Source organism: Macaca thibetana, chromosome 16, assembly GCF_024542745.1.
Source record: "Macaca thibetana thibetana isolate TM-01 chromosome 16, ASM2454274v1, whole genome shotgun sequence".
Lineage (NCBI taxonomy): Eukaryota > Metazoa > Chordata > Mammalia > Primates > Cercopithecidae > Macaca > Macaca thibetana.
This window is the reverse complement of record NC_065593.1, coordinates 13,931,730-13,956,832: the sequence shown is the minus strand read 5'-3', so window position 1 is coordinate 13,956,832 and position 25,103 is coordinate 13,931,730. Positions and strand designations below refer to the sequence as shown.

Sequence of the window (25,103 nt, the reverse complement as noted above, 5' to 3'; positions counted from 1 at the left end):
ACTCAGCAGAGGCATGTGAGGTGAGAGGTATGTTCTCTGCCAAGGCCTGGGCTCAGGCAAGAGGGTCAGCCACAGGTCCAGGACTCAGGGTAGTCCCTTGGCACACTGTAGGGGAGTGGCCTGGCACCATTGTGACCCGTTCACTCCCAAGACCCTCAGGGACAGGCAGGCAGTCAGTGGACACTGTGGGCACAGTGGGCTGGGGGCGTAAGGGCCCTGGTGGTCCTAGGGACCCCATGGCCATGGCTGAGCGGCCGAGGCCCGATTGGGCCTCGTATCACAACTGCAACACCAACAGCTGCCAGGACCTGGGCAACTCTGTCCTGTTGCTGCTGGGCCTCATCATCTGCATTAACATTAGCATCAATATAGTGACCCTGGTCAGGGTGGGGCCGGGTGGGAGGGAGCTGGTGGGATGGTGGGGGCAGGCCTGCCGGCCAGGGCCTGCCTGGGATCACTGTGTCTTCCCCCACCTAGCTCTGGAGCCGATTCCGTGGCGTCTTATACCAAGTGTTCCATGATACCATTTGTGAGAAAGGTAAGCAGGTGTGGGGACTGGGGCACAGGAGGGGCAGAAATCAGGCGCTCTAGCCTCAGCCCTAAATTAGCCCCTTCCCTTCTTGCTCGCCCCTCTCAGACACCATAGCTGTGCGGCTGCCCTCCCTGGGCCCTGCCTCTCCATGCCTGTAGGAGCTGGCCTCCCCACTAGTCTCACCTCTCCCCATCCACAGAAGCTCCTAAGTCATCCTCACTCGGAAAGCAGACCCAGCCCTCTAAGAAGCAGAGTTCCCCTGCAGTCCATCTTCGGTGCACCATGGACCCCGTGAAGATGACTGTGACCCCGCCCCCAGCTCGCCGCCATCGCCGTCGAGGCTCTCCCACACACTGTGCTCACTGCCCAGTAGCTTGGGCTCCTGACACTGATGACGAGAAGCCCTATCAGTACCCAGCCATATGCTCCTACCACTGGGATGGCCCTGAGGACTGGGAAGGCTTCCAACGCACTCAGGGGACCTGGGTTCCCTGGACTCAGGACCCCCAGGAGCCCCCTCCCCAGACCATCCGCTTCCAGCCTACCATAGAGGAAAGGCCCCTCAAAACAGACATGCGGTCCCAGCTGGGCCTAAGGGCCTATGTGTATTCTGTGAACCCCCCACCTCCCAGCCCTGAGGCTCCTAGCCACAAGAACAGTGGGGAGGGGGCGGTGCCAGAGGCAGAGGCGGCTCAGTACCAGCCTGTCCCAGCTCCCATCCTGGGCCCAGCAGTCGTCCCTGAATTTTCCCGGTGCCGCTCCTCAGGCCGAATAGTGTATGATGCCCGGGACGTGAGGCGGCGGCTACGGGAGCTGACCCGGGAGGTGGAGGCCCTGTCCCGCTGCTACCCTCTGGCCTCCGGATCCAGCACTGCCGAGGGGACAAGCAAGAATTGGGTGTACCGTTCCCTGACTGGGAGGTGACTGGAAAAAAATAAAAAGGAGAGAGGAGGTGATCTGTGGTGGTGTTGGGGTGCCAGGGCCCACACAACACCTAGAAGCTGTGGCTGTGAAGAGAATGCTGTCCCTGGCCACAGGGCCCTGAGCCCTGAGGACCCTCATCAACCTTTTGCCTCAAAGGCCTATCCCTGTCCTCAGCCTTTCCCAGGCCCTCTGGGTTCGAAGGCTCTCACCTGCCTCTACCTTGTTTTCTTTCCTTTTCTTTTTTTTTTTTTTTTTGAGACAGGGTCTTGCTCTGTTGCCCAGGCTGGAGTGCAGTGGTGCAATCACAGCTCACTGCAGTCCCAACTGCCTCCCACCTCAGCCTCCTGAGTAGCTAGGACTACAGGCATGGGCCACTAGTTGTTTGTTTTTGTTGTTGTTTTTTATTTGGTTGGTTTTTTTGTGTGTGTGTGGTTGTTTTTGTTTTTAAGACAGAGTCCTATTCTTGTCACCCAGGCTGGACTGCAATGACATAATCTTGGCTCACTGCAACCTCTGCCTCCCAGGTTCAACCAATTCTCCTGCCTTCAGCCTCCCAAGTAGCTAGGAATACAGGAGTGAACCACCACGCCCGGTTAATTTTTGTATTTTTAGTGCAAATGGGGTTTCGTCATGTGCTGGCCAGGCTGGTCTTGAACTCCTGACCTCAGGTGATCTGCCTTCCTCGGCCTCCCAAAGCGCTGGGATAATAGGTGTAGGCCACCCCTCCCTGGCTGCGCCACTAGTTTTTGTAGAGATTGGGTTTCACTGCTTTGCCTAGGCTGGTCTCAAACTCGTGGGCTCAATCGATCCGCCTACCTCAACCTCTGAAAGTGCTGGGATTACAGGCATAAGCCACTGTGCCAGGCCTGTTTCCTACCCCTCTTCTGAGACAGGGTCTTGCTCTGTCACCCAGGCTGTGGTGCGATCATGGCTCACTGGAGATTCAACCTCCTGAGTTCAAGCAATCTTCCTGCCTCAGCCTCCTGAGTAGCTGGGACAACAGGCACCACCATGCCCCGTTAATACCTTGTTTTCTTTAGTGCACGGAGAAGCCCCTAAATTCTACTCCAGGGCCTGTAGTGCAGTCCTGTGCTACAGGAGAGATCTCCATCTCCATGGCCCTAGCTCCTTAGAAGGCTGGTGCCTGCCAGAGCCCAGGGTTAGGCTGCAGCCACAGGTGAGGCCTGGTTCCCACGTAAGCCCTATTTATTTAGGGAGGGATGGCTGAGAGGGCGTCTAGTCCCTCACAGTTCCCTGTTTACCCTGAAGATCCTATACTCAAGAAGGACTGGAGCAGAGGATGAAATATTGGGAGGACCCTTGGCTGGGCGCGGTGGCTAACGCCTGTAATCCCAGCACTTTGGGAAGCCGAGGCAGGTGGATCATGAGGTCTGGAGATCAAGACCATCCTGGCTAACATGGTGAAACCCTGTCTCTACTAAAGAATACAAAAAAAAAAAAAAAAAAAATTAGCCGGGCACAGTGGCAGGCGCCTGTAGTCCCAGCTACTAGGGAGGCTGAGGCAAGAGAATGGCGTGAACCCGGGAGGTGGAGCTTGCAGTGAGCTGAGATGGCACCACTGCACTCCAACCTGAGTGACAGAGCAAGACTCCATCTCAAAATAATAAAAGAAGTATTGGGGACTCCCTCAAGAGATACCTCACTGTAACATCACAGCCCTCTGTGACCTCACTCCTTTGATTAATTCACTATGTCACCAGTGAGGAGACTAAGTTCAAAGAAGGTAAGCGTCTTGCACATGGTTACACAGACACTGAGGATCAAGCTCATGGCTTCAGATGCTCCATCCCATTGCTGCAGAGCCAGCGTGACCCACCAGAATCTCCCACCTTCCCCAGTTCGCCGTGTGAACTCAGAAACTCGAACTCAGGCCCTGCCCTTCTCCTAGACAACTGGGATCACAAGCACATGCACACACATACCACTTGGGAACAAGCAATCAGGTGCATGAGCCCGGGCTGAGGGAACTGGACTTCACCTTCCACTCTAGACAGATTCCTGGAATGTGAGCAGATGGCCCGTTTGCAAATGGCCCTGGTTCTCTCATTCAACTAATGTTACTGATCATTTTCAATGGATTGCATTCAGTGGATATATATTGAACATCTACTATGTGTTTGGAGGCTGGATGGGAAATACTCACTGGCCTTTCTGCTGAGTGGTTCACTGTGTGAACAAATGGCTTGCAGTCTCCAGGGTGCCACAGACCCCAGTGATGCACCTGTTTTAAGTCAAACACTCTTTTTGGCATATTAACAATTACATCTATTTTGTGCTTTGTTTATTGCATGTGTTTGTTGTTGTTGTTGTTGGGTTGTTTGTTTGTTTGTTTTGAGACTGTCAAGCTCTGTCACCCAGGCTGGAGTGCAATGGCACAATCTCGGCTCACTGCAACCTCCACCTCCCAGGTTCAAGTGATTCTCCTGACTCAGCCTCCCAAGTAGCTGGGATTACAGGCACCCGTCACCACGCCCAGCTAATTTTTGTATTTTTAGTAGAGGTTTCTCCATGTTGGCCAGGCTGGTCTCCAACTCCTGACCTCAGGTGATCCACCTGCCTGGGATTACAGGTGTGAGCCATGGCGGGTTTTCTCTCTCTCTCTTTCTTTCTTTCTTTCTTTCGGGAGACAGAGTTTCAATGTGCCACCCAGGCTGGAGTGCAATGGCGAGATCTCAGTTTGCTGCAGCCTCCACCTCCTGGGTTCAAGTGATTCTCCTGCCTCAGCCTCCCGAGTAGCTGGGACTACAGACATGCACCACCACGCCCAGCTAATTTTTGTGTTTTTAATAGAGACGGGGTTTCACTATGTTGGCCAGTTTGGAACTCCTGACCTCAGGTGATCCACCCGCCTCGGCCTCCCAAAGTGCTGGGATTACAGGCATGAGCCACTGTGCCCAGCCTGGGTTTTCCTAAGGTAGTAGCTTAACTATTTTTCACCATGTAAGGGTGGGTTGGTGGGAGTGCAGGTGGTTAGGATGGAGAAACCACGGCTGGGGTTGGTTCCTGGCAGAGGCAGCAACCTCAGTGAGGCAGACGTCAGTGTGACGAAGGGGCTGGTGGGCTCACGGACCACCAACACCTAGGGCTGGATTCTCTGGCCAGGAAGAGTTGGGCAGAGATGGGAGCTAGAGGAATTTTGACAGGGAAATGGACAGAGTAGGGAGGGACTAGTACAGCAGGGTGATGCCTGAGGGGACTCTTAGTGTCACCCGCCCATCTAGTCACCCTAGCTGCTGGCCCCAAAGTAACCATGGGGGAAGGCACACCAACAGGCTATGTAAGTTGCCATAATGTCTCAAAAGAACAATGAAACAGGACATATCTTATGCATGCTTCAACCCCTGTGATGACTGTCATTCTCTAACTACCTTGTCTTCAGCTCAGGAACCAGGTGTGGGGTTAAGCAAGCCTCATGGAGACAGAGGAACAGACTAAGATCTGGGATATCTGGGGACCGGGCTCTACCAAGTAGGAGCCACGGCTGGAGATAGCGGTAGAAGGGACCAGCAGAATGGATAAAAGCTGCCACCTCTACATTGTGACTCTCGCTAGCTCACCTCATTGTGACCTGGCTCCCTTACCAGCTTGTAGTGATCTCCGGGGATTGGCATGAGTGCAGTGTGGGTTGGGGCTGGGGGTGGGGGTGGAGGGGGGTGGCCCAGGTGGCCCTAGGACCCCCCCCCTCCATGGAAAACCAGCTATGGCATAACACCCTGGGATGTTGCAATCAATACCAAGAAAGCCCCCACGATGCCGAGGACATCTTATTCCTGCTGCTGGGCCTCATCGTTCTTGTCAACATTGGCATCAACGTGACAACTATGGTCAGTGATGATTGTGGACCATCTCTGGGGGTGAAGAGGGCTGAGGGTGGGAGCCAGCTGCAGCCTACATCTCCACCTGCAGGTGCGGTCTAGACTGGGGCAGGGGCAGGGGTGGTGGTGCTGGGCGTGGAGGGCCTGGCCTTCACTCTCTGCCACTCTGCCCCAGATGTGGCATGGACTCCAGAACGCCTTAGACAAGATGATTGATTGGACTACTCGGAAAAGTAAGTGTGGCTGCTGGAGAGGTAGGGGACCCCCATCCCCGCCCCTGACAATGGCCCTAGAAACACAGGCCCCAGTGTTCCCAACCTTGAGCTCTTCTGACAATTGCCCTGACTTCATAGATTCTTGCCTTCCCCAGATGAAATTCAGGCCAGCGAAAGTCCCCCCAGTGGTCCCCCAGACAAGGCTCAGGACGTCCACATCCACTGCATCCTGGACCCTGTGCAGGTGAAGATGGCCCGACCCACACGGTACTCCTCTTTCTCCTGCCACCGTTTCTCCAGCCATCACAGCAGCAGTCTTTGCTGTCTTCATCATCGCCGCCGCCGCCGCCCCCACGCCCGCCGTGGTCGCTGTCGCTGCTGCAACCACCAGCAGCAGTCGCAGAACTACAGACAAATCCCCCATAGCCGCTCAGTCTTCCATCACCCACATCGCAGCCAAAAGATGTCACGACGACACCGAGTGCCCTTCTTTGATCAGGAGGACCTGGATTCCTACCTGGAGGAGCAGGACAACCTGCCCTTCCCGTATCCCAAGTACCCACGTCGCGGCTGGGGTGGGTTTTATCAGAGAGCCGGTCTGCCCTCCAATGTGGGACTGTGGGGCCACCAGGGTGGTATCCTGGCCAGTCTGCCACCACCCTCTCTCTACCTGTCACCTGAGCTGCGCTGCATGCCCAAGCGTGTAGAGGCCAAGTCTGAGCTGAGGCTGCAGTCCTATGGGCCCCACGGTTCCCAGTCCCGACTGTGGGGCAATGTGGAGGCTGAGCAGTGGGTCTCGTCTCCACCACCTCCCCGCCGGCTGCCCCCTAACCCCGCTTGGGTCCCCAGGGGGCACAGCCCTTACCCCTCAGTGGGCCGGACACTGTATGACTCCTGGGATCAGCGGCGGCGTGGCATGGAGGGCTTTGAGCGCCCCCCTAACTTGGTGTCCCGGAACGCCCGGCCCGAGGCCCAGGGCTGCCGGGAGCACCACTCCCCACAGTCCCACCGGCGGAGTCTGCTTGGTCACACTCACGGCCAGTCATCCACGGAACCCTTGGGCTACAGCTCCCGGGACCCCCATGAAGTGCAGCGCTGGGCAGCCGACTGGGCTGAGGCTCTGCCCGCCCGGCGTCCTCTGACTACCTCTGCCTCCCTCACGGTGTTGGGCGAGGCCTCCCACCAACGGACCCCAGCCCCAGGCTCAGTACGGGTTCCTCATTCCTCCAAGCCCCGGCCCAAAGTCCAGGTTGCAGATCCTGCCCCACCCCCGACCATGTTCGTCCCACTCAGCCGGAATCCAGGGGGCAATGCCAACTATCAGGTGTACGACAGCCTGGAGCTGAAGCGGCAGGTGCAGGAGAGCGGAGCCAGGTCCAGCTCACTGCCACCGGCTTCCACCACCTCCTCAAGGCCCTCTCTGCACAGGAGCCAGACCGGGAAACTCAACTGACCAGCAGGGGGATATGGGGCGCGGGGCAGGGCATGGAGAGAGAAGAATAAAGGGAAACAGAGTCCAAGAAACACTGTGGTGGTCTGTTGCGTAGGAGTGCCACTCCTTCGGCCAGCCTGGGTCCCTGCCCTTGGCTTCCTGAAATGAGAAACCAGTGTCCCCTTCTTGGTGCGAGGCACCCCTTGGTTTAGTGGCCATGCGGCTGCCAGCAGGCCCTCCTGGTCCGCACCATGCACTACATAGATCCTGCACTGGCTGACGACAACCACCCGGGCTCTCTATTCTCCCTGTTCCCAGAAAGGATCAGGTCTGGATTCTGAAGTCAATGTCTCAGGTGGGGCTCTTTGGGATTTACTTAGCTCATAGTACAGGACCAGGCCGAGGCTCTGGATTCCAGCCAGGCCTCCCCCAGGGCTCTGAGGCGGAGGTCTTCCCAGTCTCTGGTGTAGTCAAGGGGTGAAGGGTTCAGGATTCTGAAATGAAGCTGCAGGAGTGGCCGGGCACAATGGCTCACACCTGTACAGCACTTTGGAAGGCCGAGGAGGCAGATCACTTGAGGCCAGGAGTTCGGGACCAGCCTGGCCAACATGATGAAACCCCGTCTTGGTTGGGTGCAGTGGTGCATGCCTATAATCCCAGCACTTTGGGAGGCTGAGACGGGCAGATTATGAGGTCAGGAGATTGAGACCATCCTGGCTAACACGGTGAAACCCCGTCTCTACTAAAAAAAATACAAAAAATTAGCCTAGTGTGGTGGCACGCACCTGTAGTCACAGCTACTCGGGAGGCTGAGGCAAGAGAATCGCTTGCCCAGGAGGCAGAGGTTGCAGTGAACTGAGGTCACACCACTGCACTCCAACCTGGGTGACAGAGAGAGAATCCATTTCAAAAAAAAAGAAAGAAACCCCATCTCAGCCAGGCGCAGTGACTCACGCTTGTAATCCCAGCACTCTGGGAGGCCGAGGCGGGCAGATCACGAGGTCAGGAGATCGAGACCATCCTGGCTAACACAGTGAAACCCCGTCTCTACTAAAAAATACAAAAAAATTAGCCAGGTGTGGTGGCGGGCGCCTGTAGTCGCAGCTACTCAGGAGGCTGAGGCAGGAGAATGACATCAACCCAGGAGGTGGAGCTTGCAGTGAGCCGAGATCATGCCACTGCACTCCAGCCTGGGTGACAGAGTGAGACTCCACCTCAAAAAAAAAAGAAAGAAAGAAACCCCATCTCTACGAAAAATACAAAAATTAGCCGGATGTCGTGTGCCTGTAGTCCCAGCTATAGCCACTCAGGAGGCTGAGCCAGAGAATCGCTTGAACCTGGAAAGTGGAGATTGCAGTGAGCCGAAATCGCACCACTGCACTCCAGCCTGGACGACAGATCGAGACTCCATCTCAAAAAAAAAAAAAAAAAGAAAGGAAGGGAGGGAGGGAGGGAGGGAGGGAGGGAGGGAGTGATGGAATGAGTGAGTGAGTGAGTGAGTCACCCAGCAGTAGGGAACAATGGAGAAACAGGAGAGGGTCACTGGCCTCCAGACCCTGTTTGACTGTCCATACCTGGTTACCCAAACCTGGTTACCAGAGAGTTCCACCCTGGGCCCTCCTCTTCCTCGACCTTCCTCATTGTGATCCTGACCACCTGCCTCATTATGACTCAGTCCACCCCCTCCCCAACAACAGGAGTCTTCCTCCTAGTGACTGTGTGAGGACCGGGGGCCCAGGCAGTCCTGGGACCCCAGGCCATGGGTGAGCGAGCCTATCATGGGGCCCAGGTGTGCTCTGGCAACAACCCCAGGAAGTGCCAAGACTTAGGAGACTCGATTCTTCTTCTTCTGGGCAGCTTCATCTTGCTCAACGTGTGGATCAATGTGGTGACTCTGGTCAGGGCAGGATCTGGGTAGCAGGGTTGGGGGAGCCCTGGGGTCTTGAAGGGGCTGAGGTGGGAGGGCTGTTGGGGTGTGGCCAGACAAGAGTTGGACTTAGGGGCTCACTCTGCTTCCGGACTCACCCGCCCTCCCGCTCCCCTCAGCTCTGGAAGCATCTGAAGAGCTCCTTGCGGATTCTGTTCCATCATTTTTTTCCCAAAGGTGAGTGGGCCCCTGTGTGGGCTCCCAGGGATATGGGCCTGTCCCCTTTCTCCTATCCCTGGCCCAGTTCTCAGTCCCTAGGGAACCAGAGCATTGTCCCATCCTACCTCTCCCTGCAGACAAGCAACGCAGCGGCAGCCATCCCATATGTATTCGCTCCTCCGTGGATCCCAAGAACCTGTGCTCAAAAGTCTCTTCCCGCGTCCATCATCGCCCAGGCTTCCTGCCCAGGCACGTTAACCATCTTGACTCCTGGATGCCAGACACGAATGATGAGAAGGTTTCTGCATGCTGCTGGATGCCACCTAAATGTGGACGTGCCAGGGTTCCCAGGGAGTCTCCATGGGGACTGTACAAGGAGGAGATGATGGGAGTGGGGGAGGCCCCTCAGGTCACAGCCTTAAAGGCTCAAGCCTCCTCGCTCTCCACGCCACAGACGTCTTCCCAGTTCCCAAAGATGAGCAAGTTGGACATGGGTCCATGCCGCCTGCCCCAGGACAGCCAGACTAAGACCCCAGACTGTGCCCCAGCCCAGGCTCCACCTCAGGCCCAGGTCCACTCCCCAACCCACACTCCTGTGCACACCCTCACCCACTCCTGGATCCATGCCACGGCCCACACTTCTGTGCACACCCCTGCCCACTCCTGGACCCACTCCAAAGCCTGCACCCCCGAGGGCACCCACTCCCAGGCCCAGGACACCTCAGCCCAGGCCCAAGCCCACACCTTGGCCCCTACCCCAGCTCAGACTCCAGCCCACATCCAAGCCCACACCTCGGCCCCTACCCCAGCCCAGGCCTCAGCTCACACTGAAGCCCATACATCAGCCCAGGCCCAAACCCACGCTCCGCTCCACACCCCTGAGCATACTCACTCCCAGGCCCACAGCCCTGAACACACCTCAGCCCATGCCCCAGCCCAGGCTCCTATGCGTGCCCCAGCCCACCCCCAGGCCCATGCCCTTGAGCACACCTCATCCCTTGCCCCAGCCCACTCCCCAGCCCAGGCTCCTATGCCTGCCCCAGCCCACCCCCAGGCCCATGCCCCTGAGTACACCTCAGCCCATGCCCCAGCGTATATCCCAGACCACTCTCATCTAGTCTGTAGCTCGGTTCCTGTCCCAACCTCTGCCCCAGCTCCTCCCGGAACTCTTGCCCCACACAGTACTCCTGTCCTAGCTCCTACACCAGCCCCTGTCCCAGCCTCTGCCCCCGCCCCTGCCCCAGCACTGGTCATGGCCCTGACTACCACTCCTGTCTCTGATCCTGTCCCTGCCACCACCCCTGCCCCTATCATAACTCCTATACCCTCTCCCCGACCTGCCTTCAGCCATGACCTCTCCACTGGCCATGTGGTCTATGATGCCCGCAGGGCAAAGCAGAACTTCTTCCATATGTCCAGCCCCCAGAACCCTGAGTATTCAAGAAAAGACTTGGCTACCCTCTTCAGGCCCCAGGAGGGTCAGGACCTGGGGAGTTCTGGTATATCTGAGCAAACAAAGCAACGCAGTGGGGATAGTGCCAAGCTTCCTGCAGGATCCATACTGGGCTACCTGGAGTTAGGGGATATGGAATGGAAGATCTCAGATGACGCCAAAGATAAGTTCCCCCAGACCAAGAATTCCCCTTACTGCAGCTTCCATCCTTGCAGTTCTGAGAAGAAGACAGACTCCCAGGCTCCAGTCTACCCCAAATTCCTTGTCTACTCCCGGGATACTGCATGTGTCAAGCCTTGCTTTCATTCTACAACCACTGCCCAGAGCTCAGTATGCACCCTTTCTCCACCGTGCACTCTTTCCCTGCCTCTCGTTCCTCCCAGATCCTTTGTTCCTCCTCAACCCACCAACCATCAGAGGCCCTCCACCTTAATACAAACCCCTACTGTTCTTGCAACCTCCAAGTCTCCTCAGTCCATCCCCACTTCCCACTTCCCCATCCCTTCCCTGTTCGCCACCATTTCCCAACCCCTGATCCAACCCCAATGCCCTGAATGTCGTGAGAGTCTAGGCCTTACCCAACATTCTGGCCTTCAAAGGACCCCGTGCCCTTCAAAAGACTCCAGAGTTCCCAGGAATCTGGACCTTGCCCAAAACCCAGACCTCCACAAGAACCCAGGCCTTACCCCAGATCCAGGCCTCCACAAGAACCCAGGTCTTGCTCAAAATCAAGGCCTACATGATTTCCCAGGCCTTCTCCAAGATTCTTATCTATGCCAGAATCCAAGCCCTTCTCAAGACTTTGGCCTCCACAAGAATTCAGGCATTACTCAAGATACCCACCCCCAAAAGAACACAGGTCTGACTCAAGAAGGGGGTATCCTTAGGAGCCCATGTCTCACCCAACACCCTGGCCTCCACAAGAAAACACCATTTACCCAAACTTCTGATCTTCAGAGGAGTTCAGGCTTTACACAAGACTCTGGAGTCTATAGGAATTCTGAACCAAACCAAGAGACTGTGGTCTATAAAAATCAAGATCTCTCCCAAGCAACTGATCACCAAAAGAACCTAGGCTCTTCTAAAGATTCTGGAGGTCACAAGGATACAAGCAATGTCCAAGATTCAGGAGTCTGTAGTACCCTAGGCCTTACTGAAGATTCTGGATCACGGAAGGGTCCATATGTTGCCCAAGACTCTGAAGTCAACAAGAGCTCAGGAGTTATCCAGGAATCTTGTCTCCGCAAGAGCCCAGGCCTTGTCCAAACCTCTGGCCTCCCAAAGTGCTCAGGCCTTACCCAAGACTCAGGAGACTACAAGAATCCAGGACTTATCCAAGATTGGGGTGGCCACAAAGTTAAAGGCCTTACTCAAGATTTCAACCTCCCAAGCCTTACCCAAGCCACTAAAGATGAAAGAAGATTTAGCCCTCCCCAAGATGTTGGAGTTTACAGGAGCTCAGAACATAGACAAGACTCTAATCTCCACAAGTGCCCAGGAATTAATCAAGATCCTGGCCCTCATAAAGACCCAGCCCTTGTCCAAGACTCTGGCCTCCCCAAGATTTCAGGCCTTACCCAGGAATCTGGCCCCTACAAGAACTCATGCCTCATCCCAGATCCTGGCCTCCACAAGAACCCAAGCCCTGCCCTAGGTTCTGATTCTGTCCAGCTTTTATCCCCACTTCAGACCCCAAAGTCCACACTGTCCCCGATGAAGTCATTTGTGCCTGAGAAGGCTGCTCAGAAGGAGGACGCACAGCGGCACGTCCTCTGGGCTCCTGTCCAACTCAATCAGAACTCCTTCTCTTCCAAGGTCCAAGTGGTCTCCAGTGACCTGCAGACCTTCTCAGAGGTACCTGTATTAATTGAGCTGCAGTCATCCTCCCGGCAGGCAGGCAGCCAGCACAGGGTGTACCACCCTGTGGATACAGTTCCTTCAGGCTACCAGAACTATCGTCAGATGTCTATGCCTTCCCAAATCAACTGGAAGTCCCACTGCCCTGGACCAGGCACCCGGGCAGGGCATGTGGTTTTTGATGCCCGTCAGAGACAGTTGGCAGTGGGCAATGACAAGTGTGAAGCTCTGTCTCCTAGGCGCCTTCGTCAAGAGGCACCCAGCAACTCAGGGGAAACCACCAAGGAGTGGGGATATCAGAATGTGATGAGAACCTTGGACAAAGAGGGGACAAAAGTGCATCAGGAATAAAGAGGCGAGAGAAATGTTCTGTGTTTGTTTGAGGACATCCACCCCAGCCCATCCCTGATGCTGGCCACTCACAGAGCTGATGAGGACAGGTCCCTGTTTCTCCTCCGTAGCTGCATAGCTAAGCCCATTATCCTCAAGGCCCTAGAGCTGCTCTGTCCCATACACTAGCCTTTAGCCAAATGTGGCTATTAAAATATATATTAGGCCTGGTGCAGTGGCTCACACCTGTAATCCTAGCACTTTGGGAGGCCGAGGTGGGCGGATCACAAGGTCAGGAGTTCGAGACCAGCTTGGCCAACATGGTGAAACCCCGTCTCTATCAAAAATACAAAAATTAGCCGGGCGTGGTGGTGCACGCATGTAATCCCAGCTACTCGGGAGGCCGAGGCAGGGAGAATCGCTTGAACCTGGGAGGCGGAGGTTGTGGTGAGCCGAGATCGTGCCATTGCACTCCAGCCTCCGTGACACAGCAAGACTCTGTCTCAAAAAAAAAAAAAAAAAAAAAAAAAAAAAAAGTAGATGTTTCTGCACAACAGATTTTTAAATTTCGTTTAATTTTAATTTACATTTCCTTTTTTTTTTCTTTTTTTTTTGAGACAGAGTCTTGCTCTGTCACCCAGACTGGAGTGCAGTGGCATGATCTCGGCTCACTGCAACCTCCACCTCCCAGGTTCAAGCAAGTGATTCTCCTGCCTCGGCCTCCTGAGTAGCTGGGATTACATGTGTGCACCACCACACCCGGCTAATTTTTGTATTTTTAGTAGAGATGGGGTTTCACCATGTTGGCCAGGCTGGTCTCAAACTCCCGACCTCAAGTGATCTGCCCGCCTCGGCCTCCCAAAGTGCTGGGATTACAGGTGTGAGCCACCCCGCCCGGCTACATTATCTATGTTTCAAGTACTCAACAGCCACAGGTGGCTGGTGGCTACTGTATCAGACAGGACCAACTGAGGACCTCGCCATCATCACAGAAAATTATATTGGAGAGCCATGCTTTAGAGTCTAGAGGAACTATTCCTTGTCACCCATTCTTAATATCTTCAAAGCTTCCACAGAGTCCAGAGAGCTTAGTTCTTTTTAGAGTGCCTCGGAAGCCACCCTCTGGGGAGGAGGTGAGATGCAGGGATGTCTAATGCCTGGTTACTCCAGACTGTGAGAAAAAGCCCAGTCTCCAGTTCTCCTGATCTGGCCTCTTGGGTCACAACCAGATGTGTGTGTATGGGAACCTACTTGCGCAGTTCTGGGCTGCTTTGCTGCTCTCAGTTCTCCCAGGGACCCCAGCTCTGGTTGCTGAGGGAGAAAAGCTCTGTCAGTGGCTAGGAACCCCTGAGGTCTGGGCTTCCCAAACTGATCTCTAGAGTTGGGGAGTCTCTTCTTTTACAGGCCTCTAATTTTCCTAGGTGTCCCTCCTCCTTAATTTTCTTATCCATGGACTTAGGCCTATCCCATCCTGGAGACCGACCAAGGGCAGAAGGAATGTAAGAAGTCGTGGCCCAGGCTGGGCACGGTGGCTCATGCCTGTAATCCTAGCACTTTGGGAGGCTGAGGCGGGAGGATCATCTGAGGTCAGGAGTTCAAGACCAGCCTGGCCAACATGGTGAAACTCTGTCTCTACTAAAAATACAAAAAATTAGCCAGGTGTGGTGGCAGGCACCTGTAGTCCCAGCTACTCAGGAAGCTGAGGCAGGAGAATCGCTTGAACCCGGGAGGCAGAGGTTGCAGTGAGTGGAGATCACGCCACAGCACTCCAGTCTGGGTGACAGTGTGAGACTCTGTCTCAAAAACAAAACAAAACAAGACTTTGAGATCCCTGCCATGACTCAGGTAGCAGTGACCTGAGGTGGGCATCACTAACATGTATGTCTCTTCTATGAGTCAAACGTCCATTTCTGGGTCACGATCTGTGTGCTCCTGCCTAACACTACCACCTTTGGGATTCCAAGATGCACCCCCCACCCCACCCAGTCAGGGAACCCCTTTCCAGCACCTCCCTGGCTCAGCTGTGCAACCTTTCTAGGCGGTACTCTCCTCATCCCCAAAATGAGGAAGTTATAATTACATGGAAGAACTCTAGTAGATCTAAGTGACCAGGGTTCCTGTGTCACACAGGGATGCAGGGGTCCCTATCTCTCCCCAGGCCCTAGGGTATGTCCTTCATTACTTTTTTTTTTTTGAGATGGAGTTTTGCTCTTATCACCCAGGCCGGAGTGCAATGGCACGATCTCAGCTCACTGCACCCTCTGCCTCCTGGGTTCAAGTGATTCTCCTGCCTCAGCCTCCCGAGTAGCTGGGATTACAGGCATCCACCACCACGCCCGGCTTTTTTGTATTTTTAGTAGAGACAGAGTTTCGCCACGTTGGCCAGGCTGGCCTTGAACTCCTGACCTCAGGTGATCCACCTGCCTCAGTCTGCCAAAGTGCTGGGATTACAGGTGTGAACCACCACACCCGGCCCATCCTTCATTATTGTTTGCGACTCAGAGCCATCCTATTACCGGTCTCAAACCCCAAGGAATGTTTGAGTGGGGTTGACATGGGCATGAAAAGAGACAGAATAATCTATCTCCAAAGGAACTACAACTTCCATCAGGCACTACTTCAGCCCAACAGGAAAGGATGTGGGGGCGTGGCTCCTACGCCCTAGTAGAGCGGGAAACTACAACTCCCAGGATAACGCGGGATCTCAGCAGGGCTAAAGGAGTGACTGAGCTCTGACTGGCGACCCGACCTGGCAGAAACCACCCCGACAGCCTCTAGAAAGGGGCGTGGCCGAAAATGTAGGGGCGTGGCCACGTGGGCATCAGGAAGAAGTAACCTGTTGAATCTATTTCTCCTCCCCACCCTTACTGCTTCCCATAAGGGGGAAGCCGCTGACCAATAAGCCTCTTCCAAAAGAGGTAAAGGGAGGTAAACAAGGGGCGGCGGCGGAGCCTGGCTACTGCATTCCGTGGGAGGCGCAACAGTTACTTTCTACCTGCTGAGTTCGGTGAACCAGTTCATGCGGGCGGGGAACTGCATATGAGAAAAGGGCCAGGATAGAGGAGGTATTTATTTGTTCATTTTGAGGACTAAATTTAGAATCCATCATCTACAGACCCATTTGTAGCTTGTGTCTGGGGCACTCGCTCTGCTTCAGAAAGAGGGAAGAACGGGGACGACTTTTTGGCAGCAAAGGAAAGGCCCGTCTAGGCCACCTCCCTTCCGTGCTTTCCCTAGCCCGAAACGATAGAACCGCATGGCTTCCGCGGTCTGGGGGAGTGCCCCCTGGTGGGGCCCGCCGCCCCCGGCCCCAGCTCGGCCGCTCACGGACATCGACTTCTGCTCCGGGGCACAGCTGCAGGAATTGACGCAGCTGATCCAGGAGCTGGGTGTGCAGGAGAGCTGGAGTGACGGGCCCAAGCCCGGAGCCGATCTCCTCCGGGCCAAGGACTTTGTCTTCTCTTTGCTTGGTAAGTAACCCTACTTGCCTTTGGGAGCTCACAGCTCTCAGCCTCACTACGCCCCCGCCCCCGCCCCGGCTTTGGGCGACACCCTCACGATCCGTTCCATTTTTTAGGTCTAGTTCACCGCCGGGACCCTCGCTTTCCTCCCCAGGCAGAGCTCTTGCTGCTTCGTGGTGGGATTCGCGAGGGCTCCCTGGATCTGGGGCATGCACCCCTGGGTCCCTACGCCCGAGGACCTCACTACGATGCCGGCTTCACACTCCTAGTGCCCATGTTTTCACTGGACGGCACTGAACTGCAACTGGACCTGGAATCCTGTTACGCACAGGTCTGCCTCCCAGAGCTGGTGTGCGGAACCCCTATCCGGGAGATGTGGCAGGATTGCTTAGGACCCCCAGTCCCAGGAGCACGTGATTCGATCCACCGAACGGAGATCGAAGAAAGTTCCAAGGACTGGCAAAGCTCTGTAGACCAGCCGCACAGCTACGTCACTGAGCACGAGGCGCCAGTGTCTTTGGAAAAATCACCTAGTGACGTTTCATCGTCCGAGTTGCCTCAGTATGACGTCGTCGACCTTGGCTCTAGCGCGCCTTTGAAAACACTGAGTAGTGACGTCACCAAGGCAGACGTCGAAAGCCCAGTCCCAAAGCCGTCGGAGGCTCGGGAAGCGTGGCCCACATTATGTCCCTCCCAGGTGGCTACCTGGTTCTTTGCTACGCTGGCGGCCGTCGCCGAGTCTCTGATCCCTGTCCCGGGTGCTCCGCGTCTGGTGCACGCAGCTCGCCACGCGGGTTTCACCACCGTCCTTCTGGCTACTCCTGATCCCCCTCGCCGCCTCCTGCTCTTCGACCTGATCCCAGTGGTATCCGTGGCCGGCTGGCCCGAGGGGGCTCGGAGCCACTCATGGGCTGGTCCTCTGGCCTCTGAGTCAGCTTCCTTCTACCTGGTGCCCGGTGGCGGCACCGAGCGACCGTGCGCCTCCGCCTGGCAGCTCTGTTTCGCCCGCCAGGAGCTGGCGCTCAAAGCGCGCATACCAGCGCCGCTGCTACAGGCGCACGCGGCGGCCCAGGCGCTACTGCGCCCGCTGGTGGCCGGGACCCGGGCAGCGGCGCCCTACCTCCTGCGGACGCTGCTGTACTGGGCGTGCGAGCGGCTGCCCGCGCTCTACCTGGCGCGGCCAGAAAATGCGGGCGCCTGCTGCCTCGGGCTGCTAGACGAGCTGGGCCGAGTGCTCGAGGCTGGGACTTTGCCTCACTATTTTCTGAACGGCCGAGAGCTCCGTACCGGGGACGGCTCCGCTGCGCTGCTCGGAGAATTGGTCCGGCTCCGCGGGGACCCTGCCCGGGCCCTCCGTGCCGCGGTGGAGGAGGCCAAGGTGGCCCGCAAAGGGGGCGGTTTGGCCGGCGTGGGGGGCGGGGCCCATTAAAGATGCTGTTCCTACCAGTGGAAAGTGCCTCTGTGGGCGAGCGAGACGTGGGGGGCACAGCTCGCCCCTCGCCTGGGGGACTGACTGTGTGCCCTGGGCCTGAAGCCCCCTTCTGGAAGGCCTCCCTGTTGATTCCTCCTCTAGGACCACCCGCCTGCCCCGGCACAAGTTGCCCCATTCCAGCCTCGCTACTCTACACTTCTGTGGCCAGCACTCCGCCCAGGGGCAGCTTCCAGAAACCGTCTGTCCCCAGTTCTTTTGGTCATTTCTCTTAAGGGTCAATAGAAATGGGAGAAACATATTTGCTGACCAAACGCGGAAAGGAGTTATGGAGACCAGGGTCTGATCAATTTGGCTCACACACAAAGGCAGAGATATGAAGGAGGCCGGATTTCGCCCGAGGCTGGATCTCACCACTACCCCTCCTGCATCTCTCCAGTTCTTCCCCCACTTTCCTCGTGCTGTTCTGTCCTCGCTAACATCCCGGCCAGTAGGGTCCCCTTTCCATTCTCCCAGCGTCCGCCATTCCATCTCCCTTGGGCCCAACCTCTCCTTCCTATCCAGAGGTGCGTTCGGGAGGCCTTCTTGTCCCTCCTCTGAAGGCTGAGACGTGCGGCCTTGCCTCGGCTTTGCCTGCTTGTAAGACACAGTCCGCGCTCTCTACCTCCAAGGAACCCCGGGGTTCCTCCTGCCCGGCTTCACCCTCCTATTTCCCAGCGTCTCCGCCCCCTGCCCCGCCCCCGGGCCGGCTCTCCGAGGAGGGGGAACTGCTGTCGCCGCCGCCGCCGCCTCAGCTTCCCACAGCCGCTGCCGCTGCCGCCGCTGCCGCCGCTCTGCCTGGTCCAGCCACCGGCCCAGTGCTCTGACTTCGCCGGACCGGGGAGCTCCGCAGAGACACCCTCACTCCTTCCCCAGGGTCCGGGACGCCTAGCCGGGCGTGGGGGGAAGCTCCGTTTGCGGGGGACAGGGAGGGAGGAACCTGGAGCCGAAGCCAGCGCCACCCGTCGCCGGATCAACAGGACAGGACAGGTTGAGGGGCGTCGGGGAAAGGAAGAGGGGGTGCTATAGGCAATCCCGGGGAGGACGAGGAAGCCCTGTCGCAGGAAGCTGTGATCCGCTCTGACTTGTAGGGGGCCTGTTCACATTTGGGGACTGGTGACAACGTGGGTGCACTCCTCTCTCGGGGGGCTGGTTAGATTGGAGGGCGTGGGATCTAAACAGCACCAGCTGTCCCCAAGAAAATTTAAGGGGCAGCCAGGGGAGAAAAAAAAAGCAAACACGGATGCTCCTCATTTTGAGGTGGCGGAAGGCCCTCCAGACAACTACGTGGTGTATCCACTAGGAAGGGTGGATTTGGAGGTGACTTCAAAAGGAGCGGAGGGTGTGAAGGTGAAGAAACGGTCTTGGCCGCTAGAATTCTATGCTACTAGACATGGGGGTGACTTGGTGAAAAAGCTGTTATCCAGCCAGAGGGTCTGGGAGCCCCGTCTTACTGAATCTGGGCAACCTGGATACTCTGAGACATATTTTGGGGAGATTTCAGTGAAAAAAGTGGGGGATCCCCTCCATTTAGAGTGTAGCAAAGGAAAAAACACCAAGGTTGGGTTCCTTCCTGACATTGGCAGTGCCCCAGTAGGGGTGGGATGAGCGAATATCCCCAAAGCTAAAGTCCCACACCCTGTAGATTACAAGAGTGGATTTGGTAGAAGTGTGCCCCCAAATACAGTGGAAAGGTGCCTGGAGATATTTTAACCACGTCTTGGAAATTTGGGGGGTCTTGGTTTTGGGATAGGTGAAGTGGGGACAGACACTGGAGAGGAGGGAAAGGGGACGTTTTCAGTAGGAGGCAAAACTCGAGGGTGGGATCCACTGAGGAGTACATAGGCTGCTGGATCCGGTGGAGCCAGCACTGGGCCCACGGGTGGCAACTGGCTGCTGTGGAGGGGTGTACGTGGGGTGGGGGGTTCTGGGGCTTATCCTCAGGTCCTGTGGGTGGGGCAGCGAGTCGGGGCCTGAGCGTCAAGAGCATGCCCTAGTGAGCGGGCTGGAGCCCAGCGCGCTCCTGGCGCTGGCCGGTTTGGGGGTGTCTCCTCCCGGGGCGCCATGGCGGCGCTGGCCAGTAGCCTGATCCGGCAGAAGCGGGAGGTCCGCGAGCCCGGGGGCAGCCGGCCGGTGTCGGCACAGCGGCGGGTGTGTCCCCGCGGCACCAAGTCCCTTTGCCAGAAGCAGCTCCTCATCCTGCTGTCCAAGGTGCGACTGTGCGGGGGGCGGCCCGCGCGGCCGGACCGCGGCCCGGGTGAGTGCGGCTGGGGCGGGGTCTCCCGGCCAGAGGTTTCTCTGCCTGGGAGATTGAGGCCAGGGACTCTGAAGGATAGGGCCCGGCTGAGGGGCTCCTCGAAAGTGGAAGGGGGTGGGCCAGGACTACAAAGTCCCTGCCAGACTGTGCCTCAGTTTCCCTTTTCTTTAGTCCATAACCCGGAGTCTCCTTATTTTCGAGGTCAAGGGGAAGGCTTGAGGGGCTAAGTCTGTATCCCCGAAAGCCTCGCAGTTCCTGCTTGTCCCCCCTTCCCAACACAGCAGTCCCCACCCCCATCGTCCTCCGCCTACGTGCCGGTTCTCGCGATTCTTTCAATCTGGAGCGGAGAGGCCTGGGGGTTTCCAGATGCCTGGGTCACCCCAAGGGTTTCTGCAGCTCCAGCAGCACGGCCCCCCAGCCCCTGCCCGCCCCGGTTCTCCCGCTCCTCCACCCCTGGGCTCGGTTCCTCCTGGTCGAGCTCTTCTGGCTCCGAGCCAATCTCCCCAGCTCTCCCTCGGGTGTCCTTGCAGCTACCTCGCCAGCCAGCCCTCTATGCGCCCTCCTCCCGTGACCTGCGCTTCAAGAACGGAGCTGGGCACCCCCTCCCATAACCCCCGCGCCACTCCGAAATCGGGTCCCGTAGGCTCAGGGGACCCTACGCTGGGAGGAACTCAGACACAGTTCACGGCTAGAGATGGGCGCAGACTCTTGGGGGTCGTACCACCTACAAGGGGGGACAGGGAAGTCGGCAGAGAGCAAGCGATGGGGCAGGAGAGTTCTGAGAGTTAGAGTGTGGTCCCCGTCCAGGTGCGACAGTCAGGGAGTCCCTCTGGCCCTGCTCCCGCCCGCTCCCAACTCCCTTAAGGGTAGCCCCCTCGCGCCCTCCTCCCCGCGCCACCGGCTGCCCATAGTGGTACAATCCGCAGCCCACCCTCTGAGTGGGACCGGGCCCCCACGTGACTCAGCCTGCCTTTCCATCTCCTCAGCTCCCACCCCCCATATCCTTGGTGATGTCCCCCTTACCCCAGGCGGGTTACCTGGCCGAAGGGGAGAGGCTGAGCCTCAGGGAGAGCTGGGCCCCCGCGAGCCAGCAGACAGACAGACAGACAGACGGGTCAGTGTCAGACAGACCGGCACCGGGCCAAGGCAAGGCTCTCGCCAAGCTAGCGGCAGCCGCAGCAGGTGCTGAGTCAGCGTCAGGCCCAGTCCCACCCCCACCCCTGAGGGAGAGCCCCTACCCTGTGGTCAATTTGCTGCTGCCACTGTCCCCCACCTTCGCAAACACGCTGCCCCTTCAGTACCCCTGCTGGTCTCCCTCTGTCCCTGCCTTTTGATATATCTCTCCCCTCCCTCCTCCCCCACTCCTCCCCGCTTCTGGTTAAGCTGTAGGGTAGGAATTAAGCCATTTAAATAAATTTCAATAAATTACACTGAAAGCTCCTGGTTATAGGAAGCAGAAGGGACCCACATCAGCTTTCCCAGGAGTGAAAGGGAGGTGGGAGAGAGCGTGCTTGGAGGGTAAGAGAGCTGGGGCCCTGGGACCCTCTTCCTTCCTGTCATTCTCCTTTCATCCTCTGATCCTGCCAAGTGTAGGAATGTTTCTGGGAACAGAGATGTCATTTTCAAAGATGAATGTCTCTCTCTCCAGAGCCTCAGCTCAAAGGCATCGTCACCAAACTGTTCTGCCGCCAGGGTTTCTACCTCCAGGCGAATCCCGACGGAAGTATCCAGGGCACCCCAGAGGATACCAGCTCCTTCAGTGAGAGGGGAAGCTGGCCGCTGGGTGGGAAGGGGGAGAATGGGGACAGCAGATGACAATCCTATTCCCTCTTCAGCTTCTGTTGCCATTGGTCCGTCTTCCTGACCCCTAAGGGAAAATGCGGAGCTGGGATGAGGGGAGCTCAGGTGAGGGTCAGAGGCCTGGGTATTGATGTTCCCTCTCTCCACCCCCAGCCCACTTCAACCTGATCCCTGTAGGCCTCCGTGTGGTCACCATCCAGAGCGCCAAGCTGGGTCACTACATGGCCATGAATGCTGAGGGACTGCTCTATAGTTCGGTGAGACAATGAGGCTGAGTGGCTGGGGAATACCGGGAACTCCCCTTCCTCAATTTATCCCTTGAGGGAATGACAGTCTTCCTCAACTACAGACATTTTGCCCGGGACTCCTCCCTCCAGCTTTTGCTGATGGCCTGTCATCACTGCCCATTCCGGACCAACTCCTCTAGGGTCTCTCCAATGCCCACTCCTTGCACACCCCCAACACAGCCCCAGGCTCTTTGAATGTCCAACTCTTTCTGCCTTTTAGGGCCCCTACTCATCCCATCTCCTCCAGATTTTGTCATTACTCACTTCCCTAGAGTCATCCAGGATAGGGGATAGTGAGAAATTGGGAATACAGTGGAGAGAAGGAATCTTATTCCAAGACCCCTAAAAGTCTAGTTCTTTTTTTTTTTTTTAAATAGTAACAGGGTCTTGCTATATTGGCCAGGCTGGTCTCGAACTCCTGGCCTCAGCTGATCCACCCGCCTCAGCCTGCCAAAGTGTTGGGATTACAGGCATGAGCCACTGCGCTTGGCCCAGAGCCTAGTTCTTAGCCCTCAAGGGCCCACCAGGCCTCTTCCTTGTCCTCCCTTTGCTCCCAGGTCCTACAAGGACTCAGAAGTTGCCCTCCCCCTCCCCCAAAAAGCATATGGATTATATCTATCTATCCTGGCTTGTGCTTTCCATGAGCTCCCTTCTGCCCAGTGATGTGTCTTTTTATCTCTCTGTCTTTGTGTGCCTTTCTGGGTCTTTGTCTCCTTAGCCGCATTTCACAGCTGAGTGTCGCTTTAAGGAGTGTGTCTTTGAGAATTACTACGTCCTGTACGCCTCTGCTCTCTACCGCCAGCGTCGTTCTGGCCGGGCCTGGTACCTCGGCCTGGACAAGGAGGGCCAGGTCATGAAGGGAAACCGAGTTAAGAAGACCAAGGCAGCCGCCCACTTTCTGCCTAAGCTCATGGAGGGTGGGTATAGACTCAAGAAAATGAGGACCACAGGAGAGGGTATTGACCTTGATATGGACATTTAGGGGCCGACAGCTCAGGCTACAAGTGATAAGAGGACCCTGTTATGACAGATCAAGCCAGGAAAGCTTTGCCCTTTGGGGGTTTGGGGTGCTCTCCTCCTGTGGGTTGGGGTTCTGGGAGGGTGAATGTACGGGAAGGGAGCCCTTTCAGAGCACTGATTCTGCCTGGTCCCTCTGTGCCTAACTCTCCTTCCCTGCTCCTCTTTTTCTCCCCTTCGCAGTGGCCATGTACCGGGAGCCTTCTCTCCACAGTGTCCCTGAGGCCTCCCCTTCCAGTCCCCCTGCCCCCTGAAATGTAGTCCCTGGACTGGAGGTTCCCTGCACTCCCAGTGAGCCAGCCACCACCACAACCTGTCTCCCAGTCCTGCTGTCACCCTTGCTGCCACACACATGCCCTGAGCAGCCAGGTCCCACCAGGTGCTCTACCGTGAGGGAGCCTAGGGGCTGGCTGTGACTTCCGAGGCTGCTGCGACCCTTAGATCCTTGGGCCTAGGAGGGAGTCAGAGAGGGGGATGTCTGAAGATGGTCCTGGCTGATCACTTCTTTCTTTCCACACTCACACAACCCCATGCCTTTTCCTGAGATGGCACTGGGAGTTCCCAAATGGACAGCCAGGGCATAAACATTTCCCACCCCGGCTCAGCCAGTTCCTGGAGTCCCGTGCCCATTTTCGTTGCCACTGAGCCATTTCTAGATTTACTGAAGCTCAGGATTCATGTGTCCTTCTTTCCCTACTCTACATTCTACCTTGGTCTGGACACATTCTGGAACACTGGACACCCTAGCCAGGGCCACTTCTGCACCAGGGCTCTGTGCTGGAACCCAGGCATGCTGCCAGCCTTTGCTCTGGATCCATCAGGCTTCTGTCCGTGACTCAGATGGATCCCTGGTTTCCAAGTAGAAAGAGGCTAGATTTGAGCCTTGTCTAGCTGTTGGCCTTGGCCTGAACTGGAACCAGTCTCAGATGACCACGGGTTTAACCTTCTTATCCCAGAGACACCCAATTCTAGAGCTTTATGGAGCCATACTTCCTCCTGAATCCCAGATCTAGGACACAGAACATGACTCTCAGCCCTTTTACCCAGGATGGAGCTGGGGCCTGTATAGCCGTATTATTGCTCTCAGTAAGTTCTAGCCCCACCCTCCCCCCTTCTTGAGTGATACCTATTACGGATGAGTTCTGGAAAAGACCCAGCTATGATTCATAAAAACAGTTCTGGATGAATCAAGAACCACTTCTTGTTTTTCCTAGATAATTCTCTAAAAATATGATTCTTCCATATAGAATGCTAAGCTTATTTTTACATGCAATTTCTAGCTACTTCAACCCAGCTGAGGTCGTGCCAGGGAGACAGAGTCTGGAGAAGGGCTGAGGAATTTTGGAAAGATCCCTGGCTCGTAGTAGGGAAGCTGGGATGGGGGAGGGGTCAAAATGATGACATGATTGAACCTGCATCTGTGTGGGGTGGATACGAACACTTAGCTACCTCAGCAGGAATTCCTTCCAGGCCCCCTTTAAAGCTGAGGTCCTTAAAGTAATGTGTCCTGAATAAGAAGGACAAATGGATACAGCCTCGACCCTCCCAGTGAGGAGACCCCAATTCAGCAATAAGTCTCACCCTTCTCCCCTATAGGTCAGGCCAAGGAGGGTGAAGGCCTCTTGCACTCCAGACCTCATATGCCCCGACAGCTTCTAATGGGATAAAACTTGCTTTACCTTACAGCTTAGAACCTTAGCTGAGCTTTAGATACCCAAAAAGGGCCCGTCTAGATTTTTTCAAAAAAACATGGAGCGCTAGGGGCAGCCTGGAAAAAACTGGGAACCTGCTAGTGAACTAGGAGGGAGACTCCCATAGCCTCAGATTTGGATAGGGTAGGCTGAGGGGGCCCTAAGGGAGGGACTAGGGCTCCAAGGCAGGTCACTTTTCCTTAGGCTGTTCTACTTCCGGCTTGTTGCAAGAGGAGTAGATGTCCCCTCACCCACACAAACCCCGCTCAGGCTCCACCCAACTCCCGGGACTGCTCCCAGGGGATCGGGTCTCCACTCCACGCTTTCTCAATTAAAGACGATGTATACAACTAAAGTGCTGTCTGTCATCTGTTGGTGGCGGGCTTGGCAGTTGCTCGAGGCAGGATCAAGTCCCAGGGGCGGGGCGGGTGGGCTGGCGGCTGCCCCCAGCAACAGG

At 56.4% G+C, this 25,103-nt stretch overlaps 5 protein-coding genes across 6 annotated transcripts; all 5 read left to right on the top strand.

Annotated features, from left to right (window-relative positions):
* Nucleotides 1-164: 164 nt before the first annotated feature.
* SPEM1 (spermatid maturation 1) lies at nt 165-1,488 on the top strand. Its single transcript, XM_050765405.1, has 3 exons — nt 165-380; nt 478-538; nt 732-1,488. The coding sequence occupies exons 1-3, from the start codon at nt 237-239 to the stop codon at nt 1,454-1,456; spliced, it is 930 nt and encodes a 309-aa protein (XP_050621362.1). The 5' UTR covers nt 165-236; the 3' UTR covers nt 1,457-1,488.
* A 3,628-nt stretch (nt 1,489-5,116) lies between these two features.
* On the top strand, nt 5,117-7,026 carry SPEM2 (SPEM family member 2). Of its 2 annotated transcripts, none has more exons than XM_050765344.1 (3): nt 5,117-5,301; nt 5,468-5,525; nt 5,663-7,026. In XM_050765344.1, exons 1-3 carry the CDS (start codon nt 5,164-5,166, stop codon nt 6,958-6,960), a joined length of 1,494 nt encoding a protein of 497 aa, XP_050621301.1. In that variant the 5' UTR covers nt 5,117-5,163; the 3' UTR covers nt 6,961-7,026. The 2 variants fall into 2 exon arrangements, with proteins under 2 accessions (XP_050621301.1, XP_050621302.1); XM_050765345.1 differs by lacking the exon at nt 5,117-5,301 and adding an exon at nt 5,307-5,383.
* A 1,642-nt stretch (nt 7,027-8,668) lies between these two features.
* Nucleotides 8,669-12,642, top strand: SPEM3 (SPEM family member 3). Its single transcript, XM_050765237.1, is given in 4 exon segments — nt 8,669-8,836; nt 8,986-9,043; nt 9,163-12,605; nt 12,607-12,642. Coding segments are annotated over 4 exon segments (3,675 nt in total). The 5' UTR covers nt 8,669-8,698.
* Nucleotides 12,643-15,472: 2,830 nt separating this feature from the next.
* On the top strand, nt 15,473-17,572 carry TMEM102 (transmembrane protein 102). The gene is made up of 2 exons (XM_050765338.1): nt 15,473-16,135; nt 16,243-17,572. Exons 1-2 carry the CDS (start codon nt 15,922-15,924, stop codon nt 17,553-17,555), a joined length of 1,527 nt encoding a protein of 508 aa, XP_050621295.1. The 5' UTR covers nt 15,473-15,921; the 3' UTR covers nt 17,556-17,572.
* Nucleotides 17,573-19,658: 2,086 nt separating this feature from the next.
* FGF11 (fibroblast growth factor 11) lies at nt 19,659-24,998 on the top strand. Its single transcript, XM_050765603.1, has 5 exons — nt 19,659-19,851; nt 21,500-21,610; nt 21,805-21,908; nt 22,657-22,855; nt 23,139-24,998. Exons 1-5 carry the CDS (start codon nt 19,659-19,661, stop codon nt 23,207-23,209), a joined length of 678 nt encoding a protein of 225 aa, XP_050621560.1. The 3' UTR covers nt 23,210-24,998.
* Nucleotides 24,999-25,103: the final 105 nt, after the last annotated feature.

What these genes read in the sequence shown, in the direction of transcription:
- SPEM1 (XM_050765405.1), top strand. Translation starts at nt 237, where the DNA reads ATGGCCATGGCTGAGCGGCCGAGGCCCGATTGGGCCTCGTATCACAAC. An exon ending in GCATCAATATAGTGACCCTG is followed by an intron (nt 381 to 477) that starts GTCAGGGTGGGG and finishes TCCCCCACCTAG; the next exon opens with CTCTGGAGCCGATTCCGTGG. An exon ending in TGATACCATTTGTGAGAAAG is followed by an intron (nt 539 to 731) that starts GTAAGCAGGTGT and finishes CCCCATCCACAG; the next exon opens with AAGCTCCTAAGTCATCCTCA.
- SPEM2 (XM_050765344.1), top strand. Translation starts at nt 5,164, where the DNA reads ATGGAAAACCAGCTATGGCATAACACCCTGGGATGTTGCAATCAATAC. An exon ending in GCATCAACGTGACAACTATG is followed by an intron (nt 5,302 to 5,467) that starts GTCAGTGATGAT and finishes ACTCTGCCCCAG; the next exon opens with ATGTGGCATGGACTCCAGAA. An exon ending in TGATTGGACTACTCGGAAAA is followed by an intron (nt 5,526 to 5,662) that starts GTAAGTGTGGCT and finishes TGCCTTCCCCAG; the next exon opens with ATGAAATTCAGGCCAGCGAA.
- TMEM102 (XM_050765338.1), top strand. Translation starts at nt 15,922, where the DNA reads ATGGCTTCCGCGGTCTGGGGGAGTGCCCCCTGGTGGGGCCCGCCGCCC. An exon ending in CTTTGTCTTCTCTTTGCTTG is followed by an intron (nt 16,136 to 16,242) that starts GTAAGTAACCCT and finishes TCCATTTTTTAG; the next exon opens with GTCTAGTTCACCGCCGGGAC.
- FGF11 (XM_050765603.1), top strand. Translation starts at nt 19,659, where the DNA reads ATGGCGGCGCTGGCCAGTAGCCTGATCCGGCAGAAGCGGGAGGTCCGC. An exon ending in AGAGGATACCAGCTCCTTCA is followed by an intron (nt 21,611 to 21,804) that starts GTGAGAGGGGAA and finishes CTCCACCCCCAG; the next exon opens with CCCACTTCAACCTGATCCCT. An exon ending in AGGGACTGCTCTATAGTTCG is followed by an intron (nt 21,909 to 22,656) that starts GTGAGACAATGA and finishes TTGTCTCCTTAG; the next exon opens with CCGCATTTCACAGCTGAGTG.